This window comes from Alligator mississippiensis, chromosome 11, assembly GCF_030867095.1.
Source record: "Alligator mississippiensis isolate rAllMis1 chromosome 11, rAllMis1, whole genome shotgun sequence".
Classification (NCBI taxonomy): domain Eukaryota; kingdom Metazoa; phylum Chordata; order Crocodylia; family Alligatoridae; genus Alligator; species Alligator mississippiensis.
Genome location: NC_081834.1, coordinates 19,921,835 through 19,941,478, shown reverse-complemented (window position 1 = coordinate 19,941,478; position 19,644 = coordinate 19,921,835). Strand labels below are relative to the sequence as shown.

Sequence of the window (19,644 nt, the reverse complement as noted above, 5' to 3'; positions counted from 1 at the left end):
GAATGGGCAGTGACCCTCCTAGGAGCAAACTCTGAATTTGGAAACAATGCCTTGTTAGCATGTTGTTCATTACCATGGAGGCAAACTGAGGAGGCCCAGAGGCATCTCCACCTCGTGGACAAGCTACAGAATGGCACCGAGGCGTGGAAAATAAAACAGCAGCACATCTTCACACTTGATCAGGTGTTCAGCATATGGTGCTCAAACAAAAACAAGCATTACGCTGTGTAACTGGTAATTAAATAAATCACTGCAGTACTAGACCAGACATTGCTACAATCATTTTTATTAGTTATGGAAGAATTCCCCACTAGTATTTACATAGTGCAAAAAGCTGTTATTACTCCAAAAAAGTATGGTAGACAGAACAATTATCCTTCATACAACAAAAAAACTGAACAAAATTCTGTGTATTTTTTATAATATTCTACTATTTTAACCTAAGTATTGTTACTACAAATTTTAAGACATTAAAGATTAAAGTTTACCTTATTAGAATTCATTTAAAAATAAAATACATAAGCCATTTATGAATATTTAGAAGGTAGGCTGTGCCAACTGCATTTTCACTGCTGCCTTTCTGTAGAGTAGAATTTCAAGTTGGACATTCTTACATTTCACTGCGTGTGGCAGGGCTGGGTAACAAACCCATCTAACTTCCATCTATGGCTTTCTTGTGCTGGTTTTTGTAAACAGGTCTTACTGAATTTTTGCGATTAAAATATTGAAATCAACTGAATATTTTGATTAGTTGGCACAACTTCACAGAAAATACTTAATGACAGTTTTAGCAAACAGCAGCTTTTCAAACGATAATACTTTTTGCATACATATTTAAAGTAATGTTAATCAAATTTAAGCTTTGTGTTAAGGAACTGGACTGAATAACGCTGTATAAACCTCCACCCAATTGAGTATTAAACATATCTCACCTTTATTTTAAGAAATCAGACAAGTGCATCATTGTAGAAGAGTTTGTCATTTTCATTAAAAAAATATGGGCCCCAAACCTTCAGTCACTGCTTAGTTTCAAGCTTGCTTGCACTTAGACAGGTGCTTAGTTAAACATGCAAATAAAATCTATTAAAGCCAACAGGACAAATGTTCCTAAAAAGTCAAATAGGCATGTGTTTACAGGATCCAGTCCTACAGCCTTATTCAGACAAACTAAGAAAACAAAATTCCTCTGAATAAGGACAAATTCCTCAGGATTTTCTCCTTTATGTCCAATTTTATCTACGTTTGTTTATTTTTCCACAGATATTGGAAATGTTAAATACATTGTATACATAACCACCCCATCAACTTGAACCAGACACCCTACCACACATTACATATTATTTCTAATGTTTTGCCAGATGCATTAAACATAGTGAAATCAAGACCTATAAGAACATCTTAAGAAAAGTTAAATACTTGTTTTCTGGATAATCATCTTCACAAAGAAAAAAACCCCAACATCTTTACATCTATAACTTCAGAAACACCAGTTTTTGGGAGTGTAACAACTAGTATAACAAACTGTATACTTTTACATTGATATAGAAATCCAGCTATCTTAAAAAAAAAAACCAGGGTACTGTACAAAACAGCCTATCAGAAAGTTATGAAACACTGTTAGGCTATTTCCGCTATGGAGAGAATCAAGATTACCACAATGAGTTATTCCTCTCAAGTGCTCAACATTGCAAGATACTTCCCTAGTTTTAGATGTAAATAGACCTCATCCCAGAGGCACTGTTCTTCCTCTCTGTTATTGCTCATTCCTGGCCATCAAAAAAGGAAACAATGCTAAGTGGTTTCCTTCACTCATTTTTGGTTTGCCCTTCTAAAGGTGATCTGTCAAACTTGACTAGGTTCCTCATCTACTGGCCAACTGAGGGGTACCAGAAGTGCTGCAATCACCTTTAGGAACTCAGTATTATTTAGGAAACCTGTAGCAAAATAACAATTATATAATGGTCTGAAGATTACAAGAGCCTTTACTGTTTGATACAAATGCCAACAGTTTAAAATGACAGTCAAAATTCAGAAGAGACATATAAAAATTTGTAATTATATTACCTCAAGATTAAGAGTTATTTGAATCACTGGCACTGAATAAACAAAAGGAAATGTACAAGTGGTTTGTTTTTTTTTAAATAAAGTTTTGGTCAAATTCTGTCCTTGATGTGCACCCATGATCAGAGTTGGTGTGACTGGGAGCTGTGTCCATAAGCAAGTTTTGACTCTGTCAGCAGTTCAAAACCCTATCATTTCCTAAGGCAAAGAAACTTTTCAAAAATATACAGACAGTAAAATCTGCCATACAAATAGTTGGGAGTTAATAAGGAGGCATCATTCCTTACCCTTTTGTATTTCTATACAATGCTTGTTCTAGTATCTAGGAATATTATATTAAGGAACTAAGAACATGACAGAACAGACGGCCAGTTGTACCAGCAGCTCTTTTCAACACTTTCCCATATAGCATTTGCTATGTCTACATTAGACACATAATACTTTAATTTCTACTATGCTTGTTAGCATGAGAGGATTATATTATCCCTAAACCCAGAGTCTGATTTTTCCAGCAAAAATAAATTGCCAGTATTGCAAATATTAGAAGTGCTGGTCCCAAAATCATTAAACAAAGTTTATGTGCAGCTAAAAAGATCAAATTGTATTGTGCCATTGAAAGTTTCCAATGCCTCCTTTTTTAAAATGCAAGTGGTCTAGAACAGTTATGTAGCACTAAAACATACCTATGAGATCCACCAAGCCCCTTCCCCCCCAGAAAAGTCACTATTCATGCAAGCTACTCTTTGGCTACTCTTGCAGCAAAATCCTTGGTACTGACAGCTTCAGGACCTCTATACCCAGTACTAAAGTTGGAAAATTCAGACTCATTGCAGGCAAGGTTTGGACACGGACTCCATCCTCAAATCAGAAGCAAATTCATTCATCAGATAGATTTAAATTTCAACGCTAGGAACAAACATGGAACAAGTCTATAGTAACATTCATTTTAACTCCCAATTTCCAAACCACTGAAACACTTCTAAGTACTTCAGGGCACTTCCCCTTTCATATAACCACTACTTTCTTTACTACTCTTGAGGTCAATGCTTAAGCTGCTACAACTGAGGAACAGAAGTTCACATTTTCAAATGAGAAAATTTAATTCAAAGATTGATCCTGAACACAATACAGGAAGTGCCCAGGAAGAGAGCATGCAAGTGAACACCATCAATACACTGAGCCACTAGATCGGTCACTGTTAAATATTTAAACTTCTGTCTGGATTTTTTAAAATTAAATTATGCACATCAGCAATTCTGAGGTAAGTGAAAAAGAGAAGGAAGCAGTAAGTTTCTAAGAACAACATGGATGGTGATCATAGTTAATGGTTCCCCAAGCTGTGGCTCTATAGACACAGTGACTTTTTACAGCCTGACATTTGCAAACAAATAAATACATTATCTATAATTATTTTGCCATTGTGGTTGGAATTATTCTGATATCAAAAGTTATTTCAAGCTTATTGTGACCAATCTCAGCACAGTCAGCAGCTTTCAACACACACACACCCTCACAAACCAACTAAAATGCTGCATCTATTTTGGCATAAAAATCATGCATACATTTCCTTATAAATTTACTCTCTTTTGAGTGAAAGTGGGGGCTTTCAGCTTTTCTTTCAAGAGAAGCAAAACATCTTTTTTTTCCTGGTATTATTAGAAAATTATGGCCAAATGGTTTAAAATGACTAGAAATGGTGGTCATTTTTGCCAGTCTTAAAACGTGGATGTTTTCAGAATGAGTTGAAGCAGCACATTTTAAAAGAATTTTGTTTAAAATTGGTCATTTATAAGTATTTTCCTTTTACAAAACAAGGCTCAAATGAATACCTATAAACTGAAATTTTACACAGATCATTTCATTTCTGGGAGCTACAGATCCTGATTAAAAGCTAAGTTACAGTTTTGTCTTTTTTTAATGAAACAAGTAACAAAGACAGCTACAAAAATATCTGTTGTGAATTAAATACGCATATTAAATGTTTAACAGTGCAAAACGTTGAGATGAAGCATACAAAGTAATGGCTGCAACCTTACAACAGTTTTAATATAATTTTTTTTTTAAAAGTTCCTGAGTTTGTGCTTACTTTACGGCATAAAGTTGGAATCAGTGTTTTCTTTATTCAGAGAACTGCAGATGGTGGGTTTATGTTGGACATTACTTGTGTGCTTATCTGCTGTCCATTCCTCACCATCAATTACTGCATCTACCTGCTCGGGAGTTTCTATCTCTTCCTCTTCACTTTGTTCTGTATTATCTTCCTCTGCACCACTAAGGGTTTTCCCAAGCTGAAGGGTTTCCATAGTTCTTTGGGTCTCTGAGACCCAAGATTCAATTCTGCTATTAAGCTGAACCTCTACAGAAATAGGTTCATGGGTATAATCTTCATCTTCCTCCTCCTCATCCTCCTCCTCCTCTTCAAGCATTCCTGGTACAAGAGTACTTGTGGTGCTGGTCATGGAGGAATTCAAAAGATCCCGGCAGCTGCCATCCAAAGATCCTGTCTCGGTGCTCTGTTGTGAGGCCCACTCCAGATTGTCATCTGGCTTCACCTCTTCTTTGTCACTTACCATGGTTTTTCCATGATTCACAGTTGAGGTAGTCCCTATTGTAGCTAGAGGCGACTGTTTATTAACAGTGGCTTTTTCATTTGGAGCACTAACAGATTTTTCTGGAACTGTAGCCTTACATGAGGACTCCCTCTCATTTTCAGAAGTTTCTAGCCCATCAGATGTTTCCACCATGCTTCTCCAGTTTGTTTCTGAAAATGTCAAGATAACAGTTTATCAGAAAATTGACATTTACTTTGAGATATTTTTTTAAACAATCACAACAACCCTAGAGAACTTGTTTAAGAAACTTGTGAGGTAATATGGCAGTTCATGCATCAACTCGTATAAGTACACTTGCATACAAGTGGGACAGCACTAGTAAGTAGTACAAGTCAAGAATTAAGAGAGGTACTGAATGACAGTAAACTGGTCAGAAACTTACATAGAGAAAAAAACAATTTGAAAAAAGAGTTAGAATGATTACAGAAACTTATTTAAGACGGGTTCTATAACTCATTCTGAAACCCAAAGAAGAGGTGCTATACTTGCTTCGGACCTACAAACAAGAAAGATGGAAAAAGCAAAGGTTGAGGTGTGCAGGCAAAAGAATACAAAGATTTTCCCACTAACAATCCAAAAGGAAGTTGCCAAAATAGTATTAAAGCACCATCTTGCTGGGAAACAAATACTGATTCAGAATTCAGATATTAAAGTAGAAAAACCAAATGCAAAAATCCATGTTACAGCAATCAAGACAGAAACTTAATTAAGAGAAGGGCTGGCTCAGGGACATGGCAATTTATACTACCGATTTGTCCTTGATCATACAACTATTTTATGCTCGAATTGCAAGATTGGTGCAGTCCCACCCCTGCCCCCCTCTTATGCATTGCGCTTAAACGAGCTGACTCATAAATCAAGTTTGATTATTGCTCAGGTCATGGCCACCCTCCAGGACACTTTGCCAACTTCCCTTCAGCATCAACTTTAAATGTTTCTGTCTACCTTGGCTCTTTCCTGCCTCTTGTTCTTCCTCAGTTACATGACCCCTTTATAGGTGTTCAAGGCTGTGTCTTCTTATATAAACTCAAGGCTATGGGAGAATTCTTCTACTTGGAAGCAGATCCTCCTGTTGCCTTTCTAAACTGCTTTGCATTGAAGCAGTATTAGGAAGTTAGACCACAGCTCTGAAGTAGGACTAAAAGCATTATTCTCATGCATTTCAGGAAGAATTCCCCAGAAGCTTGCCCTGGCTACTTAGAAGCTTGACCAATTTGGGATCACCCTCCAGAACTTGTATAATATTTTATTTCATTTGTTTTTAAATTTATATATGGCTAAATGCTAACGTAAGAATCATTTGGCAAGTCCTACATTTTGGTTATGGAAATATAAATTACCATGTTCCTTCCATAAGCCTTCTCACTTACCGTACTCCTTCTCATTCACTTCAGATATGGGTTCTGAGATAACACTACAGAATGAGATAGCGCTTGCTGCAGAAGGGTTACGAGAATGTCCCATGTGATGAGGTGCCTTCTTAACATTTCTTAGGGCCTCTTCTGCCTGTTCCTGTTCCATGGCTGCAACCATATCTCTGTATGCCTTTCTGGCCTCCTCAGTCAGTGATACCAACTTATTGAATAAGTCCTAAATATAAAAGCATATTTCTATTTATTAGTTATTTACAAAAAGTATTTTCACAGTATTTCTCAAGACCTAACTATGAAAAGCAGTCGTTTCTGTTAAAGTTACTCTCACATTTTCGCAATTTTTTCTTTCCACTGTGATAGTTTTAGATGACACTGGAGTAGACAGCAAAAGTTAGAATACTGATTATTTACAAGCTTTCAGGAAAAATGCCATCAATCCATTCCAAATGGTAGGAAGACACTGGAAAAAAAACAACTTATTATAACTGGTGTAGTTTATATTTTGCATCTATGGTTTCACTAATAAGCTGATCTCCAAAAATATTTTTGAATGCATTGTGTTATGACACATCTAGATGTGGAGAGCCAACAGTCAAGCCTTCAGCCTGGGCAATGGATTTGCAGAACATCTTGTAGACCAGAATAAGAAATGTTCTTATTTTGCATGTTCAAGGAATTCAAGTAGGTTGCCGATTTCAGTAATATATGTGTGCAGGCCGGGTCAGGCCCCGGGCCCTTTTCATCGCTCTGCACACGAGCTGTGGCCGGCAGCCCGGGCAGGCCGGGTCGGAGAGGGAGGTCGCCAAGCTAGGATTAGGCACAGACACTTAGCAGTTGATTTTAAGATTGTTTACTTACACCAAGATGGTCGTGGTGCAGGCTGAGAACTTGCTTGAGTTGTGGTTACAACAGAAAACACGAACACACGTGGAGTTTGCTAGGCTCCACGCAGACAAAACACGAACAATTACGTGGAGTTTGCTAGGCTCCACGCAGACAGAACTCCGGATGTCCAGGACAAGCGCGCATAAAACTCGTCGATACGGCTTATAGTAGGCTCCGTTCGAAGACGGGAAGAGGTGGGCGGTGGATCAGGCCACCAAACTCCTCTGAGCGACATACAGGGTTTCTATTACCCTGCCGTGTACACCCAGAGTCCCCACGACATGGATGCGGAGTCCTCTTCGGCTTGGGCGGAAACTGCTCGAGCCTCTTATACGGCTAGCAGGCCAATCGCTAGCTGCCACGTGTGAATAATTTAGCACTAGCCAATTGCGGGGCACAAATTTGCATACAACGAGCAGGAACTCTTTGCACCGTGCATTTCTGTGTTGCAAAGGGAAATGCACCCTGCAAAGACCGCTGCAAAGTGGCGGGAACTCTCCTTTGCATGTGGGTTCTCTGCGCAGCAGAACTCCTCCGTGCAATGAAGCTGTAAACCCACGGGGATAATTCTTAGTGCCGAAACACACAAAAAAACCAGACCTTTGGGTCATGACAATATGTTTCAGGAGAGACAAAAGAATGGTAGCCCCAGCCAGTTGGGCAGCAGCTTGGCTACATTTCCCTTGGTACCGCAAGCTTCCATTCTGGATAATGCATACACCTACTTAGTAGGTCTGTGTGAAGCTTCGGTCCCCAATTCAATTCAGCCCGATTTGGTGGCCGAATATCTGAATCGAATCAGGAGACCCTTTAAATCTCTCTGAATCAATTCGGAAAGATTTGGACATTGACACAGCTTTAAGTGTTTTTTCTACATACCTATAGGTAGCAGGGGCTCGTAAGTGCTGTGATGCTGGGTTGCATAGAGCGTCCCACAGAAGTGCAGGGGGCTCTCCTGCGCACTTGACAGCAGACTCCAAAGTGGACCAGAAGCACTTCTGGGTCTGCTGGAGAGCAAGCAGGCCCCACCGTGTCCCCCTGGCTTGGTGACTGGTGTCTCCTGGGTCTAGGGGGTGATGGTACCCAGGGTCCCCCCATGGCCAAATCACCAAACTCCCTGGTGAACCCGGAAGTGGATCAGAAATACTTCTGGTCCATTTCTGGGTTCGCTGGCAAGCACGTGGAGGGCCCTTCTGCACTCCTATGGGATTCTCCATCCACCCCAGCATCGCAGCATTCAAAAGCCACACTGCTACCTCTAGGCATGTAGAAAAAAACCATTTAAAGTTGTGTCTGTGTCACTGATTCGCCAAATCGAATCAGGGACAATGATCTGAGTCAATGAATTGAATCACTGTCCCCGTCCCCGATTCGGGCCAAATCTGAATTACACCCCTACTACTTAGCGCTGACAAATAAGTATTCTGATGATGCAATACATATATTATTTACATAAAACAGCTTTTCTCATAGATTTTTTTTTTTTCATAGACATTAGGGCTGGAAGGGACCTCGGAAGATCATCGAGTCCAGCCCCCTGCCCAAAGGGCAGGAAGTCAGCCGGGTTCATAGGATCCCAGCAAGATGAGCATCCAGTTTGCTCTTGAAGGTGTTCAATGTGGGCGCTTGAACCACCTCCGGTGGCAGGCTGTTCCAGACCTTGGGGGGCTCGGACAGTAAAGAAATTCTTCCTTACGTCCAGCCTGAAACAGTCTTGTAGTAGTTTATGACCATTCGACCTAGTCGTCATCCCTTGGGGCGCTCTGGTGAACAAACGTTCCCCCAGATACTGGTGGTCACCCCTGATAAACTTATAGGTGGCCATCAGATCACCCCTGAGCCTGCGCTTTTCCAGGCTAAAGAGCCCCAGGGCTCTCAGCCTGTCATCGTAGGGTCTGCTTCCCTGACCTCTGATCATGCGCGTGGCTCTTCTCTGGACTCTCTCAAGCTTCTCCACATCCTTTTTGAATTGTGGAGCCCAAAACTGGACACAGTACTCCAGCTGCGGCCTCACTAAGGCTGAGTACAAGGGGAGAATGACGTCCCGGGATTTGCTTGAGAAATCCAACTCCCTTTGCCCCAAATAAAATTTAAATAAATAAAATCAATCAAATCCACACAAGTTTTAGTACAAACTGCACCTACTGTCTATGTGGAGGACAGGATTGGTTACATCACAAACCAAGACAACATGCTGCAAGCACAGGTCACATTCAGTAAGTCAGCACACTACCCCCAACATAATTTCTTGCCAAATGAAGCAAGAGATAATCCTGTGATGCAAGGAAAAGGAGTGTTAGGGTCCTGCTAGATTTCCTCACTACCAGTGATCCCCTTCAAGGAGTCTGCAAGTCTGGTCCAAATATTTCTCTCTCTAAGAGGAAGGAGGGGGGGGGGACAGCAAATCTAACATTAAATGAACATGCACTGGCCTATCAGTTCTGCAAATATACAGTTTTGAACATTGGTCAATGTGAAATTGGCCTCTGCAGCCTGTTAGTCAATACCCTGCATATTTACTACAGAGATTTTGCAAGCTCAAGAACAATAAAGTTTTGCTCACATACATCATATGAAAGAAACAGAAAAGGATATTCACTATTTCAGCCATTCTGCAGACATAAGTCACCTACCTCAGCACCCGAATAGTTGAAGATTCCCACCACACTAACAGGAACTAACTTGTTCACACAACGACCAAGAGCTTTGCGTCCAAGGGCAAAGACAAAAGGAATTTCCTGCTCCCGTGCCATGGCTATTACATTATACAGAGCTTCATCCAATCCACCTTAGGAGAAAAACACATTGAAAGCTGAAGTGCAGAATAATTATCAGTAATGATACATTTGGATTCAATTCTGAATCCCATAATGTGTGCACATCTTAAACAGCTAAAAACTTCATTATATACAACCACAAGTTGTTTAATTTAAACCACTTGCTGGAGGGGTGGGGGAAGGGAGAGGGAAAAAGAAAAATCAGCAAACAAATATCTTTGTACAAGTAGTAATGCTGTGAAGACAGTGTTCAAAAAAATTAAATTAGACGAGTCTTGTACTCCAACAGAACAAGCAGTACTTTAGTGTACATAGCCACTAATCTGTACACCTGGGCATGTTCTGAACCCAACTCTGTGGGCCAACAGCAATATCGCTGCAGGCACTCTCAGAAGGAGCTCTCTGTGATTCAACAGAACTTTCCTTCCTCTTCCATATTCTCAGGAAATCATCTGCTTTGTGGTGATGGCCAAAATACACTAGACATGAGAGGTAAACACAGACAAGCACAATTCCTGGTGAAAACACTTTAGACAACGAATATGAAAATGACTGAAGAGGACTACAATCAAAATATCATTTTTCTTTCTTTCTTTCCTTTTTTTTTTTTTTTTTTTAAATATAAGTCAGGGTGTCAAACTCCTTCGGCCCCATGGGCCAAATGAATGGTGCATGACCAATCCATGGGCTGTGGGAACAGGGCAGAGGCAATCCCACAGTCTGGATTGAGCCCCACCTTCATCCTCAACATGCCACAATCAGCACCCACAGCACTTGCTCTCGCCAGTCCAGGACCATGCTCCTGACTGGAGCAGGTATCACGTGACACTCACAGACTGGCCATAGTAGGCACTGGATCCATCATACAAGAGGGAGTGGGCTCACAGGATCTCACCTCTAGCACTCGCAACTCTGGGACCTGATGTGTCACCTGCCCTGAATGACTGGAATGGATGCTGTGTGCAGCTTGTGTCCCAGACCAGCTGGAGTGGGGGCATGTGGTGATCTCAGACTAGCCCTGTGTGGGTGCTGCATGCAGCACAGGTTCCAAAGCAGGCACATGCTTCAGCAGTCCAGCATGCACTGTATGTAGTTTGAGGGTCAGCTCAAGACCCAGAGCCAGCAGCAGGGGCCAGATGGGGCTCTGCAGTCCAGATGTGGCCCATATTTTTGACACCTCTGATGTAAACTAGTGCTGTTAAAGGTTAAATACAGTCATGCTAGATTTCCATGTAAACTATACAACATGGGCTACTTTCTTGTAGTCATAACAGCAGAAATAAAGGGCAGAGCAATATGAACTCATTTTACAAAGGAGAGGTAAGAGGTCATTCCCTGGGACAACAAAGGTTTTAATAAAAGATACCGGTAGGGTGACACTGGGGAAAATGCAGCATACACACACCAATTAAAAATTAAATTGTTTCATCAAAAGCTCACATACCTTTTGATTGGATTTTTTCACAGTTTGGAGAAATTATCACACATTTGATCTTGTTTAACTTCATATGCTTAGTAACTTCCCGCAGACCCATAACAAGCCTTCTCCTTGCTTTAGCTCTCATTGGATCCTTTTGGTAAATTCGTTCCTGGAAGCTGACAAGCTCTTGCAATAGCAGAGTTACACATTCATCTATTTCTTTACTTAGGACTTGATTGCAATATCTGTCAATTCAGAAAACATCATGTTTTAGCACATAGTGCACACAACACTAGTTCACTGCCATGTAACTTTTCTTTCTAAGAAAAAAATTACCAAAACATTTTACTTCCTTGATATGTGTTACTTAGTTTATAAATGCATTTTTATTTAGGAAAATAAAGTGTATACCTGGAAAGATGTAAAGATTTTTCAAATATAATAATAATGAATTGTATTCAGTCAGAATACTACCTGCCCCAAATATGAAGCAACAGAAAATAAAATTAATGGCACAATTGATTATTTCTTGATATAAATCAATAGGAAAGGCATTGGTATGTTGGTTACAGGTAATTCAACAGCACTGAAGTTCAACTGCCACCCTCCTTGAAAGAAGCTCCTCAAAATTATAATTTATCTTGTGACAAGCAAGTAAGAACAAGTGTCAGGAATAAATGCGTGTTTGCACTGGGTACAAGGTAACTTATAGGAAGTGCTTACTCTCTGAATCTTTTGCTGTGAATTTTCGTTATTGCTGAAGATGCCATGGGACTACCTATCCCCGAACTAGCAGGGGAGCCTTGTGATACTGGAGTCATGCAATATGGAGAGTTCTGACTTGCTGGAGAGAGCGAAGTATCACTAGGCATACTTAGTCCAGTTTCTGGAATAAATGGATTATAGCTTTGAAACATAAAATGCCTTTACATACAAAATCCAAAGTTTAAAACAGTTTAAAAAGTTTAAATGCATAATAATACATGCAACTTATCACCTCTCTTTCTACACCACTATCAGCATGATCATTTGCAAGCACCGAGCAGAATTCTCATATCATATCGATATTTACCTTATTTTTGCACATATTTCAACTGTCAGGAACTTAACATTTGCTACAAATACTATTGAACAAAAAGACAAGATCTGTACTGAGGAAGCAGCAAAAGAAGAGAGGCTACCAAGATATAAACACCATGAAGTAACAAGTTTATGCAATTGGGAATTCCTTCCTAAGGAGAATGAGGCCTCAAGAGAGGGGATCTGAAAAAACAGAAGAGTGGGCCGTCTCCCAGAAGCAAAAGACAGAGGACACAGACATGAGACTAAAGGGAACCCTGGCAGATGCTGGCAAGGATCCAGTAAGGACCCACATCAAGCAAGCCCTGTAGATGTCAGATGATTTCACCATAGCTCCCTCTCAGCGCTGCCACCTGCTCCACCCCTGGCTCTTCCCAGCTCAGCCCCTGCCTCCCCCAATGCACTGGGCAGGCAGGTGGCGGCAGCGCTGGGAGGGAGCTATGGTGAAATCTGGGGTGGTTGCAACCCCCTCTGTAGCCCCTGCCTTGAGCCCAGCCCTTGGCAAGAAAAGCCAGGCACAGTCCCAGCTCCAGCCCACAGCTGCAGCCTGCCTGCCCCGCGGAGATCCAGGGGCACATGCCCCCCACCCCCATGCCCTCCCAGGGTACAAGCAGCAGTGGGAGCCACTGAGCACCCACCGAGCACCCTGCCCTACCCTGGCTGGGCAGCACCTGCTCCTGCCCCCTCTCTCATTGGGGGCAGGGGGTGGTGTTGATCTGCCTTCCCCCCTGCCCCCACACCCCTTCCACCACAACTGACTTCCCAGGAGGGAGCTCTCCACGCTGCCAGGCTCTGCTCCTCACTGCCTGCATGCTGTACTGTGGCTGTGTGCACGCATGAGCATTTATAAGCCAAATTATCGGCTCCATTGGGCCAATTTCCAATACAGGTTTCCCTCACCAGCCATGCGGGTTAGGTTCCTGGAAGTTCCCATGGTTGGCAAACTGGCAGGGCCAGGAGAGCAGAGGAAGTGTGAGAGGCATAAGTAGGGCCAGGGGGACCGTGGGGGCATTTTCAGACTGTACCCCCCTTTTCTCTGAAGCGTGGATACTCAAAACCATGGTTGGCGAGAAAAACCTGTACAGACAATTTTCTTTAAAAAACGGTACCAATCCAATATCAGACCAATGTATTAGAGGTGCATTGATACATTTTGTAGACCTAGATCAGGCTTTTTTAAAAATTCCCACTACAGTGATTGGCGGCGCCGGGGGTGGTGGTGGTGGGGGAGAAGGAGGTAGGAGGGGGAGAAGAGGGACCTAGTCTTGGATTTGAGTACATATGTTAAGCTCACAAGAAGTGAAACACTTTTTGAGAAACGAGAGCAAAGTGAATAGTAGATTACTGAAGCTGGAAGCAAGGTTTGAACCATTTACCAACTCCAAATATTATAGAACAGCTGATGAGAAGGCCCAACAGAAATTCAAAGTTAAAAGTAGCAATGATTAAATTGAAGTTTTTACCAGATGTCAGAAAAAAAAGCTTCTTAATAGGGTGGCCCAGGAGAAAGAAGCATCTCAAATGAGGTGTGAGACTTCGTATTTTAGTCATTTAAACTAGACTCAATGAGACTGGGAAGAATCTTACATATTGGATGACCTAGAATATAAGCCTTCTGGACAAATTTCTAGCACCTCAGAAGGGAAATAGATATTCAATGTACAGGCAACCCCCGCTCCTAATTGGTTCCTGAAACAATGAGCGTTAAGTGAAACCAGAAGTATTTGACAACCTAAGATGGCGACCGCGAGCGTTATAATGAAACTCGCTGAGTGCTAAGTGAAATCAGGTATCAATTTAAAATGAGCGTTATAGCAAAATAGTGCTAAGTGAAACAGTGTTAAGTGGGGGTTGCCTGTATAACAAGCTACCATCAGTGAAATGTATTATAAAAGGGTTATAAAAATATAAGAGTTCTTACCTTCTTGTGAGGCTATCTCCTGAGACTGGTCAGAAGTTAAACTTATTTGAACCTCTTTCTGTTCGTCAGATCCTAGAAGACTGTGATCCACAGTTGAACGACCTTTCTTTTCTTCTCTCTCTTTTAAAATAATCTATAAACAAAGATACAGACTTTCAATCAATTAGAAACCTGCAGGTTATAGATTTCTACAGTGGAGATACTTCTAAGATACTTCTATTACATAGAAAACACTGGGTTTACTTTCAGTGTTACTATGTCAAAATGTCTTAGAGCAACTTAAACTACCCATTTAAAAATTCCTTAACTGATGGAAGATACAAGGAAAATTTCTTTTAAGGTTTCCACCATGTATGAACACATGTTTATGTTATAAGCACTGCTGCTGGGAGGAGGTTTCACAGCTTTTGTTGTAAATACTTTCCAACTTCCGTATGGAAAGAACATTCACTTCTCTCACTGCTTCTCACTCCCACTCCTGGTAATATACCTGGTGCACGAACGTAATTAAAAAAAACAACAATAGAATCTTCTATTCTTTCCTGTGAAAGAGGACTATATAAAGTGCTGAAATGATGTAGACCTTTGTTGTAACAAAGACAGACCAAAATAGCCAAACAAGTGTTGCAATGAGAAAAAAAAATCAAATGTATGGAACAGATTTTTGGCCCTGTTCCTGTCCCTTTTATGCTGCTTTCAGTGAGAAATGCTCACGTGAACTTTCCAACCTGTCACCTGGCATAGGAGAATCCATGCATAGCAAGGTCAGAGTAAAGAGTAACCCGCTATACATTACTTGCTTTAGGCCCCCACAGCTAGTGGGAGGGCTGTTCCCAGGGGATGTTGGAAGCATACTGCATCCCCTAAATCCAGAAGATCACGAGAAAGCTATTCCTTGAAGCATCTTTAGCTAACCCCAAATTTGCCAAAAATTAGGGGATCACGATTGGAGCTTAATGAAGTCTTTGCTTCTAAAAGAGGGGTTAACAACCTTCTGCCACTAGAGGCTGCTGTTTGCAACCCCACTGTGGGCTTCAAACCTCTGTATGCCCACCCATCAGCAGATGCTGAGCCTGGGGATGCCTCTGCTGCCATGGCTGGAACATGCTGCCGATTCCCTGACAGGTTCAAATGTCCTTATGGGCTGGATTTCTCCTGCAGATCAAAATTTGCCAATCCCTGTTCTGCAGCCTTTGGGTCCCACACTGATTATATAGTTCAGCCAGGACAGAACATCTGACCATATCAATCCAGGACATGATCATCACAGAAAGCCTATTTCTAGCAGAAAGCATCTAAATCTCATCCTGGGCTTCACACCAAAACTAACATGGTCTTGCAAAAATTCTACCTGGCCATTTCAGGATCGGGTCAATGCTTTGTCACTGAAACCTGAGGTGTACTGCACTGGCGCATGGGATGCTGCACCACATTTGTGTTAGTCTTAAACATGAGTGGACACAACATTCATTTGCATTTAGGTAAAATGTATTAATGTAACTTTTTGAAAAAAGAGTTAGTTATCAAAGTAGTAAAAACACCCTCGTGCAGGTGTCAGCAGCCTTTTGCTGGCATGGGCCAGAGCTTGCAACCTGGCCCTAGCAGCAGGCTGGAAGCTCCCCAAATTACCAGTTGCTTGTATTCATAATTGCTGCAGATCTGCAACACCTGCAGCTAGAGAAGTGAAGACATGGTGGAGGGAAGTGCTGCAAAGGGGGTGCGTAGCACCACCACAGCTCCATGTTGGTGATCTCTCCTACCAGACTAGACCTCTGGGGACAGAAACCTATGGTCCACAGGCCAGATCTTGACCCTTGCCTCGGTGCATTACATACTAGAAAGCACCAATGTAGATTGATTTCTACCAGTCAATCACAACAGTGTAGCTACTTTTTCCACACAACTGAACCTCTGTTCAATCCAGTTATTTAATAATTTCTTGCAACTGCTTTAAAATGTACAAGTAAAATGACAGAGCAAGACATTGACACAGGTGTCAGGACTGAATTCAGGAATGCAGGAGTCTCAGCCCTATACTCTATGCCACCAGACAACAGCTAAAAATTACTGAAATAACTATGCAAGTCATTTTATTTCTCAAATCCTGAAACATGACAGTTTCCAAGAGGTTATGCCATTTACCTTTTTAAGTGCTGTAGGACGTTTCAGTTTTGCTATCTCTCGCTCTTTTCCTCTTTTTACTTTTGGAGCAGTTGAGTCCAAAGGATTAAGGTAACCCATAGATGGCTGTCCCTTAGTTAATGATTTTCTGTTGGCCGATTCTTTGGTATGAAAAGGAGCAGCACTGCCAACTAAATATAAGCAATTAGATATTATTCTCAGTGAAAGGTATTGCTGAAAGGAAACTGACATTTCAGAATTTCCACTAATGACTTCTCAAAAAACATTTTCCTTCCTTGGAAAAAGCAGTGCACAATGACAGGAAAATTACATCATCAAGTGCTTCTGCTTCCAGATGGTTTAAGTTTTAATTCAATTGAGCTTCATGTTTTAGGAAAAAGAGTCAATAACTGACTCGAGGAAAATAAACATACATGTAGAGCATTAAAAAAACCCCAAAGGATTAGGAGGGCAACTCCTTCAAGTGTCTACTGTAATCCAATTATGTAGAACAGTAAGATTCCCACTACATAAAATACCCTGTATCTACACATGGATACTGAATCAGCAAATACACCTATTAGTTGGCATAACAGAATAAATCTTTCCTCCTTCTTAACCTCACATTTTTCTAAAGAAGAAATTAGATGTTTTCATGTGGTACCAGGACAAAACAAATGTTTTAAAAATGAAGATGACATCAGCATATATCAAAGATCTTTGCAGAACTGCTGGATACAGCCTTGCTAAATCAGAAGTTATGGCTAGAAGAACACCCTGCAAATGTGAGCACTGCAAAGTAGCAAGCAAGCTACCATGTCTATTATCAGGCTGCATTTGGTTCATTTCTCAGGAACAGGATAGCAGAGTGGTGCTCAACCTTTTTGGTCAGTAGCCCAGATGGGCAGTTCCCAAGCTGTACGTGGCTGGTGGTCCCAGTTCAGCACAGGACAGTTGTAGCAGAGCCCCATCTAGCTGCGTTGGGGGGGGAGGGGGGGAGGAGGGGAGGGCAGGGGGGAAGGCTGGCATCCTGGCTCCAACCTGGCCCCACCAAGGGCCAGTGATAAGGGAAGGGTTGTGGCCCAGCCCAACCTAGCCATACAGGGGCAGGGGCTGTGGCCAAGCCCCACAAGGGAGTGGGGCCATGGCTCAGCCCCAACCTAGCCCCATGGGTGGAAGGGAGCTTGAGCCAGCCCCAACCCAAACCCAGCAGGAGAGTGGGCAGGGCCCAGCTCTATCCAGACTGGGGGATGGGCAGGGTATGGCTTCATCCAGACAAAGGGGTGTGGGAAGGGGGCATGACCTGGCTCCAACCTGCTGCACAGGGCTTAGGATTTGGAAATTTGGCAGCAGGGAAGGGTGGCCGTATTTACTGCCATTACTCCTCTGCCACCAAACTTCCTGGTCTGTGGGAAGCCCTGCAGCCCACATCGGGCCTGCAGACTGGAGGCTGAGAACCCCAGGGTTAGCATTATTCGAAGTAGTGGATAAAGCTGCCATTTTAGTAAACATCTGTCAGTTTATAAGATGGAAATTCATTATTGTATCCCAAGTGGCACAGCTGTACCTAAAAGTGCAGGGATTAAGAAACTGCAATTTGAGGTAGTTTTTAGTTAACACATTGCAAACTGATTAAGTTTTATAATATTGTGAGCCTTGTTTAAAATATCCATAACTTTACAGAAATGCAGCCATCATATGAGAAACTTCAGAAACTAAATTCAGAATGATCACATTTTGAAACTCAAAACAGGTGCTATGGAAAACTAGATTTAGTTAGACATACCGGTGTATGAGAGAGGTCTGGTGTTAGTGATCTGACGGGCTTTCATTGCTTGCTGCTGTTTCTCGAGAGCTGCTAACATGTCCCCCAAGTCTAACTGCACAGGAGTTTTACTCTTCTTTCCAGCTGCTTTTGATAAAGCCTCCTATAACATGAACACCATATACTGTTTCTTTGTCTGTGTACCAAATGAGCTAAAAAGAGCAACTATTTTAAAAAAGATGACGCTAATTCCAGTGTGTTAAAGAATTACCGCACCCCACTGCCATCAACAAGAAGTTGAAAATGTAACAGACCTGAAGTTTCTTTTGCTCCATGCTTATTTCAGAGTATTCTTGAGCTGTGGCAAGCGCTGCTGCCAAGGCTTTCTTCTTCTGACTTTTTGCACGTTTGGGTACAGAAGTCGTAATAGGAATGGGAGTCTGGACTATGTTGATTGGAGAGTTTTCAGGTAAGTCATCCAGCTAAAGTTGTAAAGAAAGCACATACACATTATTAAAAGCTGTTACAGCATGAAAAATAATTACTTATGTGAAAGGCTAATAAAGGATTTACTTAAGGTGACTGATTAGGTATTTTCCAGTACCATATTCCCTATGAGAAGAATTAAAATTCAGCTACTATATAGAAAGTTAAAGTTTAAAGGATTAAAAAAGTTTAATTCTGCATAGCACTTCATCCTTATTCTGAAAGACACCCATTTTGGGGCATTTTAGACGGAGTTTGTTCTATATCATCTTATTTGAATATTATATTTTGTTTTTTTTATAAACTATTTTGTGTCTGAGCCCTTTAGAAGGAAACTAAAGGCTACAAAATCTAAGTAAATAAAATAGATATTAACTGCATTTACATCCTAATAATTATTGCAGGCAGATGTCAACATGAAATATTTGTTTGATTGACTCAAACAGGATTCGACTTTCTGGCACTGACATTTAAAACGCACAATATATTTTAAATAAAAAATTTTGCACCAAACAATTGCACATTGAACAATTTTCAAACAATGAGAAGCACAATCAAGCAAGCTCTGTTGATGTCAGTTTAAGTTTGTATTTTTTGTTTTTTATGTCGTGATTTAACAAAACTGTTGAGATGCATTACTAAGGCAAAATGCAATTTCTTAATTCTTTATTTTATGCTGAATTTTCTTAGGAAATATTCAGTCTCTATCCCCTCCTCCAATGAAGCTTAAGCTGAATGCCTTGTTTCTGTTTGTACATCAAGGACAAAAAGTGGCTAATACAGATTAAACCATTTCTTGAGTCCAGTGCTTTGTGATGACTCATTAGTAGCCAAACTTACTGAACATGTGTTTGGGTCCTCCACAAACAGTAGTCATTTTAAAAACAATTAAAAAAAATCTGAAAAAAACCTCCAAATAAGGCAGTGCAACTTTAACCACTTTAAAGAAAGCTTATCTGATTAAAAAATAACCGAACATTCAAATAAAATGCATCACTGAACTTAAATGATGTTGTAAAACCTCTTAACTTTCTCTCTAATTAACTATATTAAAAATATATTTTAATTTACAACACACTAGAGTATGTGAACTAATTAGCTTCATTCTTAGAAGCATTTTTCCTTCAACTGTTCCCTTAATAT

General features: G+C 41.1%; 1 protein-coding gene across 2 annotated transcripts in view; it reads right to left on the bottom strand.

Annotated features, from left to right (window-relative positions):
- Nucleotides 1–266: 266 nt before the first annotated feature.
- The window catches only part of SECISBP2L (SECIS binding protein 2 like), a 44,401-nt gene continuing 25,023 nt past the window's right edge, over nucleotides 267–19,644 (bottom strand). For both annotated transcript variants that reach the window (XM_006278165.4, XM_019477724.2), the window contains exons 10-18: nucleotides 18,330–18,497; nucleotides 18,037–18,178; nucleotides 16,272–16,441; nucleotides 14,130–14,262; nucleotides 11,852–12,014; nucleotides 11,153–11,373; nucleotides 9,565–9,719; nucleotides 6,044–6,263; nucleotides 267–4,822 (exon numbers count right to left, since the gene is read on the bottom strand). In XM_006278165.4, the coding sequence (XP_006278227.1) occupies nucleotides 4,149–4,822; nucleotides 6,044–6,263; nucleotides 9,565–9,719; nucleotides 11,153–11,373; nucleotides 11,852–12,014; nucleotides 14,130–14,262; nucleotides 16,272–16,441; nucleotides 18,037–18,178; nucleotides 18,330–18,497 (2,046 nt within the window). In that variant the 3' untranslated portion in view covers nucleotides 267–4,148. The remainder of the gene's footprint in view (nucleotides 4,823–6,043; nucleotides 6,264–9,564; nucleotides 9,720–11,152; nucleotides 11,374–11,851; nucleotides 12,015–14,129; nucleotides 14,263–16,271; nucleotides 16,442–18,036; nucleotides 18,179–18,329; nucleotides 18,498–19,644) is intronic.